This window comes from Eumetopias jubatus, unplaced genomic scaffold, assembly GCF_037043125.1.
Source record: "Eumetopias jubatus isolate StellerSeaLion01/CBP00866 unplaced genomic scaffold, mEumJub1_p1.0 scaffold_3, whole genome shotgun sequence".
NCBI classification, from domain to species: domain Eukaryota; kingdom Metazoa; phylum Chordata; class Mammalia; order Carnivora; family Otariidae; genus Eumetopias; species Eumetopias jubatus.
This window is the reverse complement of record NW_028274809.1, coordinates 85563324-85581991: the sequence shown is the minus strand read 5'-3', so window position 1 is coordinate 85581991 and position 18668 is coordinate 85563324. Positions and strand designations below refer to the sequence as shown.

The 18668-nt window shown below is 36.8% G+C and overlaps 1 protein-coding gene across 8 annotated transcripts in view; it reads right to left on the bottom strand.

Moving 5' to 3' along the window:
• QTMAN (queuosine-tRNA mannosyltransferase) overlaps nt 1-18668 on the bottom strand; it is a 449054-nt gene that overhangs the window by 28391 nt on the left and 401995 nt on the right. For 7 of the 8 annotated variants that reach the window (XM_088021722.1, XM_088021716.1, XM_088021719.1 and 4 more), the window contains one exon: nt 10215-10299. In XM_088021722.1, the coding sequence (XP_087877848.1) occupies nt 10215-10299 (85 nt within the window). Of the gene's footprint in view, nt 1-10214; nt 10300-18668 lie in introns of those variants that run through there. The other variant, XM_088021727.1, reaches the window with a different exon arrangement.

Genomic DNA, 18668 nt, shown 5'->3' with positions numbered 1-18668 from the left:
ACCATGTGGCAAGGGAAGGCGTGATTGCTTAGAAGTCAGCGGGGAGAAAGGAGGCTAGAGAGTACAAGTGCCAAGCAGAAGGAGAAGTACCATCAGGGACAGAAAGGGGCACGAAGATGGCAACACTCAGCAATAGGGCGCCGCAAACACTGTTGTTGAGGAGTCAGAACGATAACTGGATCTCCAGAGGCACACTCTTAGCCAAGCAATATTTCAGTTTCCACCTGAGTCCTAAAAGTGCAGCTGCGGTTATGCCTGAACATTGCTCCAGAACCCCCAGCCCTATGACTGTAAGATTACCGTTCTTCCATATTGTGGTACATTGTCTTCGTCTGTTTGGAGGGCTACAGCAAAAAACCACAGACAGGGTAACTTCTAAACAGCAGATACTGATTTCTTTCAGTTCGGGAGGCTGAGGTCCAGGATCCAGGTGCCAGAATGGATTGTGGCGAAGGCCTGTTTTCTGGTTCATAGAAAGCTGCCCTCTCCTTGTGTCCTCACATGGCAGAAGGGGTGAGGGGGCTCTATGGGGTCTATTTCATGAGGGCGCTAATCCTATTCATGATGGCTCCATTCTCATGACCTGATTACCTCCTAAAGACCCTGCCTCCTAATATCAACACAGAGGGCATTAGGATTTCAACATATGCATTTTGCGGAGGACCCAAAATAAACATTCAGATCATAGTGTTTTCTTGCTACAGACCTCGGCTTGCCTCCATATCCACCTTGGGTAATGATTTTGAAATTTGAGCCCCGGGTTTCATATGTGTAAAATGGAAATAATAATATTACAGTTGCAGTGAAAATTAAATGAGGTATTCAATATATCAAAAGTTGTTAACATTGTGCTTGGTAAGTGTTTAATTAAATGTTAGCCGTTATCATAAATTATATCCATCTCCTCCATCGGAACCATGTTGGAAAGTTAATCTCCGGCTGCTACAAATGCCTCTTCCTTATGCATGTGTATATAATAGTTTTTAAATTCTGAGTATGTTAGTATTTCTATTGTATTTCCTTTGTGTTTGTTCTGTGCCCTTTATATTTCCCACTAAAAGTTAAGATCTTATAATGTCTTTCATACTCCCCAGAATGTCTCCCAATTCCTGGTGACTATTATATTTATTGAGAACGTACTATGTTCAGGCTTCCATACCAAATGCTATTCACTGCAGTGGACTAATGTGTTCATCAATAAGGAAAATGTTCATAAACTTCATACAAAGTCTCACCACCAAAGTGAGAGTATAATAATAGAAACCTGGAGGCCATACAACTGGGTGACTCGGGGTAATTTCAAAGACAAGCTCAAGATTCAGGAAGTCATAATCAGTTTTCAACATTGAGGAAATGTCTGCTCGAAGCAAGCAGGACACTCCTTAGCTTCAGAAGTGTTGTAAGATGACCTGACATAAAGATATATTCTCTGTTGAGTCATTTTTGTTTGAAGAGGTGATCTATGATTATAAATTTTTATTATATGCTAGCAGCGTCCTTGACACTAAACGGACACACTGAGTTGCTAATCACAGCAAGGGTCATTTATTTTCTATTTTGGGTCACTTATTTTCTCTATTGAAAGAAAGAAACATGACAGCTCTCTGTTCATAATGCCAAATTCAAAAATCCATTTTCTTTTTAAAATCCTAGTATCATGTTCCTTCTAACCACATCTCCCCTTTAAACCTAGTATTCACTAGTCCGTTGTTTGCAAGACCCTCCTTAGCAAACAAGACACGCTATCTGTAGGAATCAAAGGTTAAGGAAAAACTGAGCCCCATAACCAGGTTGTATGAGCAGAAGGGTAGATTATGTTCTCAGAGTTGCTAGTGCATTCTCCACGGGCCCTCCTTCCACATAGAACCCAAAAAGCAAAACAGTGTATCTTCCCATGAATATATTATCAGTACTAACTTGACAATCTTGCTGTCGACAATATTGATTGTACTTCACTTCACTCCCCTCCTGTGGTCCAAAACCAGATCCAACACCCTGGGCCCACACTGGGGATGTACACAGCCGCTGAAGGGCCAACTGCCAATGGATCTGGAACAGTCTTTCCAGCCTCGGCACCTGACTTCCTGGCTGCCTCCCGTTCAGGTCTCATTGGTTGATGTGGCAGCTGTGGTTCTGACAATGAGCTTGGTGTTGGGTCAAGTTTTTGTTTGGCTGACTTACTCCCTTGTATGCCATTTTCCTTGACTCACCCTTGATTACAGGGAATGTTCTTTATTACCTTTTAAAATCATATGATATCCATAAGCAAAGCTTTGGATTAGAGTTTTTGAAAGCATTACCCATGACTGATTTTTTTTTCAATGCTGAAATGTGAGAAGAAGGGGCTAGAGCCAGCCCAAACCCTGTGTTCAGCCCAGCAGTGTATCAAATATCATTTGTAACAGAATAAAATGCACAGAATTTTTTCCCTTCCTAGGAAACTGAATGCAATGTCTGCTTGTGTAAACAACTTATAAATGCAAAAGTAGTAAGCGATTTTATATATTAGAAAGGGGGTGAGAAGCTCCCTTTCCCCAAAACTGTGAAAGAATAAATATGTGTGTTATAATATAGGGAATGTGAAATAAAAATAGATATAACTCTCTTGACGTAACAGAGCTCTTATTTAATAGTTATAAGACAGGTCACTTGCAGAACTTGCTTACACAAGGAAAACAGTATCAGGGTTATTGTTTTTTAATTGATTTTTAAAATATTTATATTTATTTATTTATTTTAAGTAGGCTCCACGCCCAATGTGGGGCTCGAACTCGTGACCCTGAGATCAAGAGTTGCACAACTACTGACTGAGCCAGCCAGGCGTCCCTGCAGGTTTTTTAAAGTCATCCCCCTCAGAACAGACTGTGATTATTAATTTCCATAGCACAAAAATTCTGTGATATAATTTATTTCTGCTTTGTTATAAAAAGGCCAAATTGACCGCCAGCACTAGAAATGTTGAAAATAATGCAGTAGTTTGATGAAATAATTCATTTCTTTTGTTGACTCTCCTAATTATATATTGATATTTTAAAGAACTATCTTTGTTGTTTTTTATCATATATATAAGGTATTTAAATATTACAGAAATATATAAAGTAGAAAATAAGAGTCCTGCAGAAACTCTTACATAAACAGTCTGGTGAATATTCCCTCAAACCTTTCTCTCTATATTCTAATATACGTGGATATAAGTTTTACCAAAATGATAGCATACTATAATTCCTCTTTATGACCTCATTTTTTAAAATTCCATTTAATATTTCTTAAACATCTCTTCCATTTCATGATGTCTAAAACTGTCTCATTCTTTGAGTGAAATATGTACAAGCATTATAGTAAGGGATTCATGGGCTCTGCAACCAAACGGCTTGGTTGGGTCTGAATTCTAGTTCCACCGTTAGTAATGCTGTGATTTTGACACATTACTTAATTTCTCTGTACTTCACTTCTTAAGCCTATAAAATGTGATATTAACAACATCTACCTGAAAGTGGTTGCTGTGTGGAATGAAGAGGTGTTGGTTAGTGCTTCGTGAGTGAGCAGCTATGACCATGCTGCTGCTGGGGACGTTGGATGTCTTGTTAACAGTGCCATGTTGATGGCATTTACATTGACTGTAGTTTTTATTCTCACACATCATGCAATAGTGAACATCCTTTTGACTACAGCTGTACCAGTGTTGTAAGTATTTCTAAAGGTCAAATTTTGGGAAGTATAATTTTTTAATCTGATTTTTTCAGATTTTCAAATTTTTTCAACTGATAGATATTGCAGAGTGATATCTACAAAACTATTTAAATAAGAGTGAAATAGAGTAAATTTGGGGTTATGAGAAATACTTTATTAAACCTTTTCCCTGGGGCACCCGGGTGGCTCAGTGAATGAAGCATCTGCCTTCGGCGCAGGTCGTGATCCTGGGGTCCTGGGCTCCAGCCCTGAGTAGGACTCCCTGCTCATGGAGAGCCTACTTCTTCCTCTCCTCCCCACCCATTCTCTCTCTTACTCTCTCTCTCTCTCTTTCTCTCAAATAAATAAAATCTTTAAAAAATTAAGAAATCTTTTCCCTATACATAAAAATGCGCAGATTTTTTTTAAACAAATGAGCAGAGGTTTACTATAATACAACATATAATTAGTTAACACTTAGAGTATCCATAAAAATCAGAAACCATTTTCTATGTAATTCCCACTATTCTCACAGTTCTGCAAGTCTTTGAGTCTTTCCCCAGAGAAAGAATTCATAGCAACTTATCTACGTTAACTGTGAACTGTTACTATGATAATCAATTACTATGAACTGCAGAAAATGATATTCAATCAGACAACTACTCATTAATATTTACCAATCAGATATGTAACAAATGTTTACGGAAATTAATAGGTTGAGATATGGAATGATTATTTCATCTTCTATAAGTATGGTAACAGTTCTGGAACCCAAACTGAACACATCACCTGACAACTCTACCCCATATTCAGAACTGAGATTGTTCCAGGCTGCTCTTCTATAGTTACATCAGATCTCAAAGAGGGGGAAGTCATTGTGATACCAATTGCCTTCAATGTTTAGTAATAGATGTTATATGGTGGTGTGAAAGTATTCAGTGAGCTCTGAATAGCAAATAATCTACAACATCAGGAAATGTATATTTATGTCTAGTTCTTTGGCATAAAGCTACTTTGAGACTTTGTCAGGGATAAGAACACGCGATACAATGACAACGTTAAGAGTCATTCGATCTCTCTTTCTCAACATAAGTTCTGTAAGGGAGGAAAAAGTTTTCTTCACTTTCCTAGGTTCTTTGGCTGGTCTAATAATTAAACTGACATGAGACAGATTAACAAGAGAAAAATTTAGTTACATATGTACAGGAGCCCCATAAAAAATATGAGACCCAAGGGCAAATCAAGCAGTTGAGGCTTATCTGCCATCCTGAGCTAAGAAATGGGATGGGGGCCTGGAGCTTTAAAGGGAAGAAGGGTCATCCGCAAGACAACAAGAACAGATGTCTGGTAAGTAGATGTTAGTTCTGCCATGTAGATAGGTCTTTCAGATAAAAGTTACCTTTGATAATAGCTTTCTTTCTGGACCAGGACCCCTACCTAAATTATTTTAGGTAGTCAAAGGAGAGGTGGAAGTTTTCCTTTAGTCTGTTGGATTTTGATTGCTTTCAGCTCAAAATAATCCACGTGCCAAAGCGGCATATTTTGAGGTCACATATTTTGTTCCTCTTCAAGCCAAAAACCTTTAATAATGAAGAGGTTTTGCATCACATTAATAGAAAGGTAAAGATACATAGTATATAGAAGTTTTCCAAAGGTAAATTTGTTCTTATATACAGCAGCAAATGTGTTCTTTATAAAGTTTCGTTTCCATACTCATTGTTTACAACCTTAGAACCTCTGCACAATGGAATTTTTAAATGAAATAAACACTTGAATATTATAATGGAGAATTTTATTTCACCCTTTCTCAAAATAGGTTAATAGGTGGCACTGATATCTTTCAACTTCAAACTCAGTTGAACTTGCCTTTCTAAAAATAGGAATTGGGGGCCAAATAAAAAATTGAATGCACATCTATTTAAAGAAGAGTTATTCAAAAACAATGTTTACTTTATATAGTTTTATATTTAACACATTTTAAACATAATTGTCTATCTCATCTTTTAAACTATAATTTGTCTATAATAATAAAGCCTAATTCTTTGGAAATAATGCTCAGTTAGCATAATTGGCATTTATAGAGTTTTAAAGTATATTATAGAATATTCTGTCACTTGACACTAAATTGAAATTTTAAAGAAAATTATGGAAATAGCTGTAAGGGGAAAATAGTAGCCTTTTAAATCTAATTTGTTATGCACTGCAGTAGGGTAATGGATGCAATGAAAGTTCTTTTATGGAGTTCCCATGTCCAAAAGGTATTTAGGTAGCAAAGGATGTTAAGCAGACCCCCTGCAATCCCCCTTTAACTGAAGATAGCAGGAAATAAGGAATATAGGTCTGTGTCCTCCTGATTTTTATTTCCTTAGGAGTACAACTTATGCAAAGGACACCTTAGGCTGCTTAGCAGATCACAAAGGGTGCACTAGACCCCCTTGCTGTCTGCTTAAATAGAGTGATCTAAAGGATGGCTGAAACCATACTGGGAGTTCAATCCTTCAGGTGGGTCTTTTCAAATTCCAATAGTGAGGAGTTACTGGAGAATTGGTAAGGATTTCACTAGGCCCCAGCAGGTTTGAGATCAAAAGCTTTGGTTAAATAAAAGCCTGTTGGGAAATCTTAAAACCTCTTTGTAATGTAACTTTAAAAAGTTAATACAAAGAACCCTTAGACTGAAGCCCGTAACAGCACGAACAAAGAGTATATCAAAACTGATTCCATTACGAGAGAGAGGACATACAAATTCACTTAATTTAAAGAGCAATCCAGTTATATTACTATGTGAGAGAATAGAACTTATACCATACCATCGAGCCCATTTAGAAGATGTACTCATTTTTTGTTACATATGCCAGACTTTCATTCTTTGTCATTCAGGTATGTTTTTTAAATAACATATATATTCACTTTCTGAAAAGAGAAAGAGCGATGTGCATTTAAATTCACTCTTAAAAAAGATTCTTTTAAAACAAATTAAAATTAAACCGGATGGGGACCCATCAGTCAGTTGGCTATCTCTTTTTCATGGTGTCAAACTGCCAATTGCCCATTTTCCTTAAAATAATAAACCTTCAACTGATATTGATTGGTAGATCATTAATGAGTGCATTAATTATAATATAATTTTTATAATTAATACCAATCCATTTCTTCACAAGTCACACACTTTTATTAGCTGAACTCATCGATTAACAGTTTAGTGATAATATTTTGCTCAGTCAACAACCATCCCCTCAAAAAATCTATTTGGTTTTAATATGTGAATTTTGCAATTAGTTCTGAATCTTTCAAAACACTTTCATGTCTTCAGTGTGTCTCCCATTTTCACATTAGGTATGTGAGACGGGTGCTTTTAGCATTGTTTACCTTTTTGTTTTTAATAAATAGGGATACCAAAGCATACTGGGTAAGACAAATAATGTGCTCTTGATTGCACAGCCATTTTGAGAAGGCTTGTATTAGAACCTTTAGCTCCCAATGTCAAACCTAGAAATTTTTCAACTGAGCAATGTCTCACAGATCTCAGAAGGTGATTATAGCTTATGTTAAAAGATAAACTGAGGCATATTAACATTAAGAGTTTATATGAGCAACAATTGATTCAAATAGGGCAGCATCCAATCTAGCAGATAGAAAGGAGTTGTGTGGAGTTGTACGAAATGAAAGACTTATAGGCTGAAGGGAGCAAGAACAGGAAGGACCAACAGGCTGAAGGGAACAGGAACAGGAAGTTACACAAGACAAAAAAGGGAGTTGGAGTGCAAGGTCACTTCCCTTTAGGGGATAGCAGGGGCCTATCTAGTACTCATCAGGGGATCCCCAACTGACTGGTTTAAGATTCCATTTCTAGAAAAACCAAAACTGTAATTAGGTTAAGTCTCAGTTTTGGCATCCTGGGGTAATAGAAATGACTCCATCTTGGGCCTGCTGTCTAGTTTTTAACACTTAAGTCACACACAACTGTATTTGTTCCAAAGAATTCTTTTCCAAGTGTGGTCATTATCAATAGCAAATATCCTGAAATTCTCATATTGATAGATGGAGAAACTGTGGTCTGTGTACCCATATTCAATTTCTTATCTGCATCTTCTCTTATCTTCTTTGCTCATATCTTCTTTTATTATTTGCTTCTACCTCTGTTCTTCTCTCAATGTGTCATCTGATTCATGACAGGGAAATGAAAAAAGGAGAGTGGCTCTGGGACTTTCTGTGGGAAAGATATAAAAAGCTTTGGAAAAGGGTCAAGTATTCCTTGAATGAACCATCCCAATGAGTTGGGGTTTTTTTTATTTTGTTTTGTTTTGTTTGTTTTTGTTTTTGTCGTACCAAGTACCAGCAGGCCCTTAAAAAATTATGAACAAAGATCTCAATTGACTGGCTCTACTGAAAACAACAAATTTACATTTGTGAGAATCCTGCATCCTCACAGAGTCTCCACTGAAACAGCTGAGGCAGCACCCCACCCTTCACAGGTGGGCCATCAGACATTGGTCCACTCAAAGCTCTTCAGTGAGCTCCTATGGATGTCTGTCCTGATGGAATGTTGACTCACACAGGTCCTCCATGCAATTTGCTATTTGTGATATATAAAAAACTTTAAATCAATAGTGAAGGGTGCATATGGTTGCTAAATCTTTGATCCCCAAATATGTATATATAAGTACACATTGCGTGACTGTACTTACATCCATATTCCATATGGATTACATATATGCTCATACCAATATAGTTAACTGATGAGGTGTTATTCTGCTCCAATACTGACTCCATGCTCAGTGGGAACTCTGTGACTAGCTTATCCCAGTTGGATATTTCGAATACTTTTATAGACATACTAAGACCTTACTATTCCTGAAGTTATTGCTTAATTGTTTAGTGGGCTTTGAGTTTTTAAATCCATTCCAATGCATATTATAGTATTTGAACTCAAGTCTTGACTTTAAAAAGTTCAAAAATCACTCCTTTAGCAATAAATAACTTGAAGGTAAAGGTATTCTTTGAACCCTTGGCAACCATCAGCAAAATTCTGGCCACTGAAGAGATTATTTTATTTTCCTTTATTATTTTTTTAAGATTTTATTTATTTTTTTGACAGAGAGAGACACAGCGAGAGAGGGAACACAAGCAGGGGGAGTGGGAGAGGGAGAAGCAGGCTTCCCGCGGAGCAAGGAGACTGACGTGGGGCTCGATCCCAGGACTCTGGGATCATGACCTGGGCCAAAGGCAAATGCTTAATGACTGAGCCAGCCAGCTGCCCCGGAAGAGATTATTTTAAAAGTAGATCCTATAGAACCAGTTTTAGGACATTTATAATTTTGTAGTGGGTGGGAAACCTGCAAAGATGACACACAAATTAAAGAATTGTTCCATAATGTTTCTTCAGTGACTACCACAGGACACATGATAGCTGTTTAATAAATGCTAACTGAGCTAATGAATAAAAAATAGATGAACAATTAGAGGACAAAATGAAACAGATGATTATGTGTTGAATTTTTTTCAGTGACCAAAGGAGAAAAAGCAAAAATTAATATCTAGAATTTTTCAAAGTGAAAATAGCTGTCTTTTCTCACTAATAAATAATGCATGTTCACTGGAAAGTCTTCAAATATCTCACAATAATTCCTCTATTAAAGAAAACCAGTTTTAATGATTTAGTATATGTTGTTCATCCATGCACATTGAAGGTTGACATTTTTTAAAACAAAATTGGAACCAAAATATATGTATATTTTGTTAAATGGCTAACTTTAAAAATTTAACAATATATTCCTGGTACCTCTCCATAATACAAGTGTTTCTCTTGAACTGCCTAAGGTAGCTTATATTTTATATATCTGATAATGTATTTAGCTCTTTTGACAGATATTTTGGTTGCATTAAATTTTTTATTCTTATAAAGAACATTTCAATAAATATCTTTTAGTATTTTTCAAGTTCAGATTTATTTTCTTGGCATACATTCTAAGACATGAAATGGGCTTAAAACGTTGAAGTATTTTGGTAGAATTATTCTCTAAAAAGGTTGTGTCAGTTTATACCCCCACGAGCTATGTATAAGCCATTTTCCCTATAAATTAGCCTGGAGAGAATTCATTTAAAAAATCTTTGTTAATCTAATAAGGAAAATAATCTCATTGTTTTCTTTTTTCCTTACTGTTGTTTTAAATCTTAGACTACTTAGGGAACATTTAAATAAATCAGTTATTTGATAAATCACACATGGCTCACCCATGGAACATGTTCAGTACCAAATTGACTTCCCTCTCCTAGCCAACACCTCACTGGAGTGTGTCTTTGCAGTAGATATGAATCAAGGAAATAAGAAGATCTCAAAATTACATTAAATGCACTTAGGAAAGATCAAATCTATGTGTCAAATCTTAAAAAGCTTTTGATTATTGACCACTATAATTACTTTTCATCACTATTCCCCTCTATTCATGTGGATAATTAAGTAAATGAAACAGTTCACAAAGTATAGACCCTGTTTTAGGATGCATTCTTCAAGTCATCTTGCTACTAGTAATAATAAGACAACTTACCTGTAACGGTTTTGAAGGCTCCGGTGGGATTGTCCACCACACCCTCAATAAGCTGCTGACATGATGTGCTGATGGAAGAAAGAATCTGTGAAACAAAGAGATGTGTCTAAGAATATGCCATCAGCGACATGAATAAAAACCATTTTATATTTCCATAGTCCCAGTCTGTTTATGTGCCAAACCTTGTCATGGAAAAAGAAATTGCACTTTTATAATCCTATCTCAAAGAGTAAACACTGGTCAATATCTCTTGCACATGAAGAATGGCAGGATCTTTGTGGGAAGGTCCTAAAGATGTCATATGTCTCTTAATGGACTTGGTCAGCACTTCCATGTAACCTGCCCCTGGATATGAAACTGTCTATATTTTGAAGGAAAAAAACGTAAAGATCCCCAGCCCCACTATTTTACTACTCATTATAAAAGGAGTGTAGTGAGCTACCTGCCATGTTCACTAAAAGATAGTAATTGTGTTAGCTGTCTATTGTTATGTAACAAATAAACCCAAAGTTTAGTGGTTTAAAACCCTACACATTTACTATTTCACATTTTCTGTGGGTTTGGAATCTGTGTCCAACCTAGCAGAGTCTTTTGTATCAGGGTCTTGCAGTATAGATGTCATCTGGTGCCACAGTCACATCAAGGGTCAGCTGAGGCAGGATCCACTTCCAAGCTCACATTTACAAATTGGCTGGACTCAGTTCCTCACTGGCTATTGGAATGAGAGTCTCAGTTCCTTGCTGGCTGTTGGCCAGAGGTTACCCTCAATTCCTTGCCGTATGGGTTTTACCAACATGGAAGCATGTTTCATCAAAGCCAGCAAGGAAGTCACTATGACAGAAGTCTTTTATAACCTAATCATAGAAGTGACATCCATATTCTATCACTAATAGCAAGTCACTAGGTTCAGCCCATACTCAAGGGGAGAGGATTAGACAATGTTGTGAATACTGAGAGGCAGGGATCATTGGAAGCCATCTTAGAAGGCTATCCACCACAACGAGTGATTTCTCAGCTGATGGCAGTAGAGGAGCCTGGGGGAAAGTAGGAAGGAGAATGCCAGGAAACATGGAGAGGAATTCCTTGGGAAAAGGAGCACAATACCCCAGTGATATACACACTGTCAATAAACACAGGGCATCTGTGAGTAATTGAGGAGCATCTGGGTGGCTCAGTTGGTTAAGCGTCTCCCTTTGCCTGGGGTCATGATCTCAGGATCCTAGGATCGAGCCCCACGTCGGGCTCCCTGCTCAGTGGGGCATCTGCTTCTCCCTCTCCTTCTACCCTTCCCTCCTGCTCGTGATCTCTCTCCCTCTCTCTCTCCTCTTTCTCAAATAAATAAATAAATTCTTTAAACACACACACACACACACACACACACACACACACACACACACACACAAAATACAGTTGAATCTGGAAGTATTAGTTGCCTTCAGAAAGGGTGTTAAGTCCCAGGTCAAATTAGTATGTACCATGTCAAAGCAATAATGCCTCCAATTATGTGTACAGTGGGAAAAATCGAAACAACAGGATTTACTGGGTGATGATGGCAAAACCTAAGACAAAGACAATAATTGATAACAAAGAAACACAACCTCAAGCAAGAGGGAAAACATTCCATAGCTAATGTAAAAAAGATCATAATTCTTATTGCCTTAAAATGCTGTATCTAACCATTAACAGTGACAAAATGAAAGTAATGACATTCAAAAGACTCTTAATCTGTATTTACCATATCAAACATATCCATATGCCATTTATTTACCACTTGACAAGTGGAAATTTTGAGTTTGTTTTGTCAAGAACATAGACCTAGGGGTAATTTAATGTTTACCCTTACTTTGCACCCACCCCTCACTTTGATAGGATAGCTGGTTCAAGGGAGGGGTACATTTGGGGACCATAAAACAAAATATAGAAAGTATAGCTTACTGATCCACACAGAAGTAAGGGGCTCATTCTTATGATATCTTTGTTATCAGCACAGCTGTTCTAATAAGTTGAGATAATCAGCTAAGCATATGCATGTATGGGTTATATACATATTTTTATGATAACAAAAATGAACAGAGATACAGCAGATAAATTGTCTTAACAGGTTATGCTTGGTTTTCGTGTAAAAACTTACTAATTAATGCAAGTGTTGCGATCATTTTTATGACATTCCCCAAAGATGGCACTTTAAGGGTTATGCCATATGCTGATTGACAGAAGCTGTAATTCCATACAATGAGACTGGATCATATTGTTTGAAGTGAGGTGATATTCATCTCTTGAAACTGATCAAACAGTATTACAACATAATCACGCTGTACGTGGGGACTGCCGAGGTTGATCACCATGTTGTCCTCCTTCCCCTCAGACTTCTCTAATAGAAGTTGTGACATACCACTGCTTCCACATTTTCCTTTAAGAACTGCAAAATCTAAGAAGAAAAAAATCCTGCATAAAATTGTGATTTGGTTATGCTGTGTGAGTGTACATCTGCAGACTGCTTTAGAATAACAAATTTGCTCCTGCTAAGATCTCTCTAAATATACAAATAAACATGTAGTAAGTCCAAGATAAGAAGTGAAGATTCCAAACAAGGTGAAAATAATTCAAATGCCCTTTGTTTTTTTCAGTAAACAGGAAACTTGGAAGAAATGTCTTTTTTCTTTTTTAATACTTTTCAGTGTCTGCAACTCCCAATGATAATTTTTTTTCTAATGTGCCGTTTTGCAAAGCCACTTGATTTTTCTACTGACCTTGGGGCCCTTTTGGTTTCAGATGAAAATGATTAAGAGTCTGTTGGTCTCCTACTCCCAGTTGCTGCTGATCTTGGAAAGAAGGATGAGAATGGGCGTGAGTGAATGATGGTGATTTAGCTACTCTCTTGGTGGCATTCTTCATGGCATGGAGCCCAATAACACAGTGGTTTGTAGAGTGATGAAATTTAGGGACTGCCTTTTTATTATCTGGTCATCTACCCATCTGCCTATGCATCCAGGCATCCACCTATCCAATAGCCTATAAAAGAGCCATTGAGATATTTTGGGAACTATGTTCTGGATAGTTTACAAAGAAATGGGGTGCTCAGATGAGAGTCATCTACTCATGCTGACATTCACTGAGAGGTATGTTAACAATCCTGATTCTCCAGTGTGAGTCCATGCAAGTCTCCAAGATGCCACCACCCTATCTGGACTTTATTCACTTGTGTAACTCTATTCTAATCCTGACCCCTTAGGGTAAACATCCTGTCTTTTAGGCCTAAAGAAACCATGTGGCTCTTTCAGAGACTCGTTGGGATGTCCAGAACACAGAGGCTCTCTCTGACTGGTTACCCGGACACCCACACAGACATCTGTCTTCTGCTGCTCTGTGTTATGGTGGGCACCGGGGAATCTGTGAGGCTGGAGGCCTCTTTGGGTTCCCTCAAGATACAGGATCAGGTAGCTCTCTGCTCCCAGATTCCTTTAACCACGGACATTTCTCCAAGCTTAGGTGTGGGAGGGTCAGGCCAAAGTCCCTTCACAGAAGCACCACCAATGTGTAAGCTCTGTGTTTCCCTTCTGGCTGTTTTCTCATTTTCTTCCCTCCTTCAACCTATCTATGGGGTCTTTATTTAATATGAGGTGAAAAACACTGGCTTTTCATCTATTTTTCCCAAATCGTTGGCTTGTGATATTAGTGTCATGCTTTGAGATCTTTAGGGCCTTCATGCTTGATATACAAATACTCAGGATTTCAAAATTAAACTTAAGAATGGACTCTTCCTCTCTCATTCTGCAAGAGAATACATTTCTCAATAAGCAAGTAAGGAAGAAAGTCCTAGCTGCTGCCCCAAGGTGGAGAAGGGCCACTATGTACCCTCTCTCTTACTTCTTTGTCTTCTAATGGGTCATTTGTTGTTTGACTTTTTACTTCCCTTTTCTCCGGATTTTTTTAGAGTTCAGTTGGCTGTTTTGTTTTGTTTTTTCCTAGTGTATTGAATGGAATAGTTAATTTGCTATTTTTAATCTTTCTTCTTTTGAATTATAAATTGTGAAGACTGTCCATGTACCTCTAAGCAGTACTTACTCTACATCATAGATTTTTTTGTTTGTTTGCTAGTGGTTGTTTTCTTTAAATTTGGGTTTTTTTTTTTTAAGTTTCTATTTTAATTCCAGTTCGTTAACATGCAGCGTTGTACTAGTTTCAGGTGTATAATATTGTGACTCAACACTTCCACACATCAGTCAAAATTTGCAAAGAAATCTAGACACAGAGTACAAATAAGTCATTTTTTTTTCTGAATACGTCTAAGTTGCTAACCTGCTGTTCTGTAAGCCCCAAACACTTGAATATGTTTTCTACAAATGAGAACATCTTCCTACTTACACGCAACACAACCAGTAAAAGCCGGAGACGAACTTTGATACACTCCTGCCCTTTAGTCAATAGACCACATTCCGGAGTCATCAACTGATGCAATAATATCTTTTGTTACCAAAAGATCCAGTTGAGAATCACAGGCTACATTAAGTTGTCATGTCTCTTTGGTCTCCTCCAGTCTGGAATATTCCTCAGTCTGCCCTGGATTTTTATGACTCTCATGCTTTTGAAGATAAATCTAGTTATTTTGCAGAATTTCCTTTGGTTTAAGTTTGTCCGATGTTTCCTCATGATTAGATTCAGGTCACAGTGTCATAGAAGCAAGACCGACTTCCTCTCAAATCATCACACCAATTCATGCATGATTTCAATAACTGATGTTTTTTTCTTTGACCTCTTTCAACCATCACAAAACTGATGTCTTCTAGGCTTTTCCAGCATAAGTTACTTCCCTCCCCTCTTGTGGGGAAGTACTTTGAAATTATATAGATATTCCGCTTTCATAAAACTTAGTTATTCATTAATGTGGTATGGTCTCATGGCTTCCTGTTTTACTTAATATTGTAAATTCTATAAGCTATTATCATATTACTATCAATATTAATTTTGATACTCAAATTATGGCCAATGCGGTCAGTAGGAGCCCCTTTAAGCTGGCTTCTAGGGCCTTTTCATATGTCCCCATCATTTTTTTTTTTTAACCACTTCATTGGTTTCTGGCACAAGGTCCAGGTTCTTCTTGTACTTTTCCTCTCTCCAGCCTCAGAATCGGCCATTTCGCTAGGACGTCCTATTTCCTTTTATGGGACAATGGTATTTAGAAGCCAAGATCTGTGTGCTGTATGTGCTCATTGTTATCAGAGTGTTGCTGCTTCCAGGCCCTAACAGAAGATAGAACCAGGAAGTATATGTATGCTTATACCATATATTTACATCTAAATTTATTTCTATCTATCTATACATATTGAAAACCATGAGTTCATGCTGACACTTCCAAGTTCATGTTTACTCCAGTTTTTTCCCTTTCCATATACGTAACTACATTCTCTATTAATGAGAAGCCTAGCTTCCATTCTTCTTCATATATTTACTTATGTGATCAACCTCACTTTATGCAACCAATCTCCTATTCACACGGCTACGCCTTCCCCACACAGATGCCCTCCTTTTCCTGCTTGGGCTCTGATTTCTTCTGTGTGGACACTTTCTCACTGGGTGCAGGCTGATTCTCACGCCAGAGTGCCTGCCATCCCTGGTGGATAGTCTCCTCATCCTTCTTGGGCTCTGATATCCTCCTCTGAGCCACTGCAGCTCCACCTACCTGCTTTGTCACCCTTAAGAGCATTAAGACTGAATTGTTCGAGAAGGGGAAGAAGTATCACTCAGTGTTTGCCATGTAATACTTGTATTATCCTTCAGTTCTTCAAGTCATAAATTAGTTTATGTGTATTTTGCATTTTCAAATGGATTTTTGTTGTTGAGTTCTAATTTAATGACATTGTATTCAACTCTATTTTCTAATTTCTACATTAATCTTATTTAGATCAGTTCTTGTATTTTTTGAGACTTCTTTGAGACCCAGTGAGTGATCAGTTTGGCGAATGCTTCACATTTGCCTCAAAAAATTCATATTCTCAAACTTTTGGGTTCAAGTTTCAATATATATTGATCATAACAGGCTTGTAATTTGTCCAGATTTTGTATATCCTTACTAAGATTTTTGTTTGCTTGATTTGCCAATTACCAAGGTAAGAGCCTTAAAAATATTTTCACTGTGATTGCATGTTTGTCCTTTTTTTCCCCTAAAATATGATCAGTTTTTACTTCATGTATTTAGAATGTATGCTATTTGATGAATACAAGTTCAGAAGTAGTATATCATCCAGGTGACTTATTCCTTTTATCATCATGAGCTGTCCACAATTAGTTATTCCTAACAATGTTTCAGTAATGATTTTTGTCTTAAAGTCTGTTTTTCTGATATTAATACAGCAGCACCAATTTTTGTTTTTGTTTTTGTTTTTTAGTTGATATTTGTCTTGTGTTTCTTTTCATAGAACTTCACTTTCAAACTTTTTATATCCTTAAGGCTTGAATGCCTTTCAGTAGAAATTATTTACCTAAATGTTTAAAATACAAATTCAATCTTTTAATATCTGTTTTTAGCTGGGCAACTTTAGGTGGTTTGTATTTATTGTAATGTCTTCTGTATTTGGATTTATCTCCACCATTACATTTTGTGCTTTTATTTATTTTTATTTTTTATTTTTTAACTATCATTCTGTTTTCCTTCTTTCTTGCTCTCTTTTGGGTCAATTGAGTTTATTATCTTTGAAAATTTCTTCTTGTTTGGAAATATACTTTATTTCCATTCTTTTACTCTCACTTTGTCTAAGGTTAATGAATATGTTTACCATCTTTTTAACTAATACAAAAATGTAATGACACTTAAAATCTGCTTATTCTCCACTTGTCTTATTATTGTTTTTCAGACTTTCATATCTACTTTGCTTTTTACAAAAAAGATAATTTATTGATTTCTAAATTTCTTATGACACATTCATATACATAAAAAGAAATCAAGAGTTAAAGAATCATAACCTCTGTCCAGTATCTAACTTAAGAAATAAAACTTCACTTACATAGTTGAATTACCCAGTGTAGCCCTCCTCCACTCAGAAGTACCTACTGCAAAGTCAAGAGATGTTTCATCTTGCTTTTATGCCCCAAATGGTTACTTTTATTATTTTATCCAGAAAATGCTTACTTAGACTTATTATGTACTTACCATTTTATTTTGTCACTATTGCATCTTACATCTCATTCTTGTTTGGATTCGACTTCACTCTATGAAGAACATTCTGACTTCGTTCTTTCAGCGAAGTTCTGTGAGTCATAAGCTTTCTCACTATTTATCTGGAAAGAAGTATTTGCTTTTGACCGCATTCTTGAATGATATAGGTGTAGAGTAAGAAATGTACATAAATATAGAATTGTTGATTGGCACCTATTTTCTCTCAACAGTTTGCAGGTATTATTTTATTTTGCCTATTATGTTGCAACTGAGAAGTTTGTTGTCAATTTCATGAGCATTCCTTTGTAGATAATCTGCATTAAAAGGTTGAGGTTTGTCCTATTCCCTTTATTAAATCCTTATGAAATTCTACTACAAGGGATTTTTTCATTCGAACTTCCCTTCGCGTATATATTTGTGTGTGTGTGGAAATTATATATACAAATATATGTATAACCTCAGATCTATTTTCTTTACAGCCTCAGATTTACTTCCAAGTTCATGAATTCCACATAAACTATATCTAATATGCCCTTAAAACCACTGATTGCATTTAACTTGGAGGGCAATGTTTTACATTTCTAGAATTTCTAATTGGTTCTTTATCAAATCTGTATGTATCTTGTTTTTAATGCTTTTATTTTTCTTTCTCTAATGCTTTAGACATTTTAAATCCATATGTGTTACAGTCTCTCTGATTATCATTACCTATCATTATCTGATAGTTTTGTAGTTCCTGGGAGTACAATTCTGCTGCTTTTTCTCTTTTCTAAATCTCTCAAGGTGGATTGTTACCTTGTATGTTTTGGAATTTTGAATGGTGAGCTCATTTTTGATCGGCTTCAGCTGGAGACATCACATATGGCCTGGGATAAGGTTATATAGCACTAGATTTGCTCTCAGTTTGCTTCTGCTGGGAATACATTGACATCTCAACCTGGAGTCTTAGAAGCCATGCAGTTTGAACACCAAGCTCACCTGATTGGTGTTCAATCATACAAATCACATGACATGTCTGTGTTTACAAATTCTCTGGTAAGGCTTATTTTCCACCTTGCACCCAAGGCTAGATAGCTTACTTCCTTGTTTTCTCTTTGTGCTAGTTTGCAGATTATTTCCTATCATTTTACTGAAAGAGTAGCCCTTAAATGATCCTGGATTTTTGTAAGCTTCAGTTTCAACATCCCTCCCACCCCCACCCCCCCCCGCCATCGCCCTCAGAATTTCCAAGGCCTTGTTTTCTGTGTATCTCTGAGTATGAAAATGAAAGCTCCTAGGCTAGGGTGATGGTTCTGAGACAT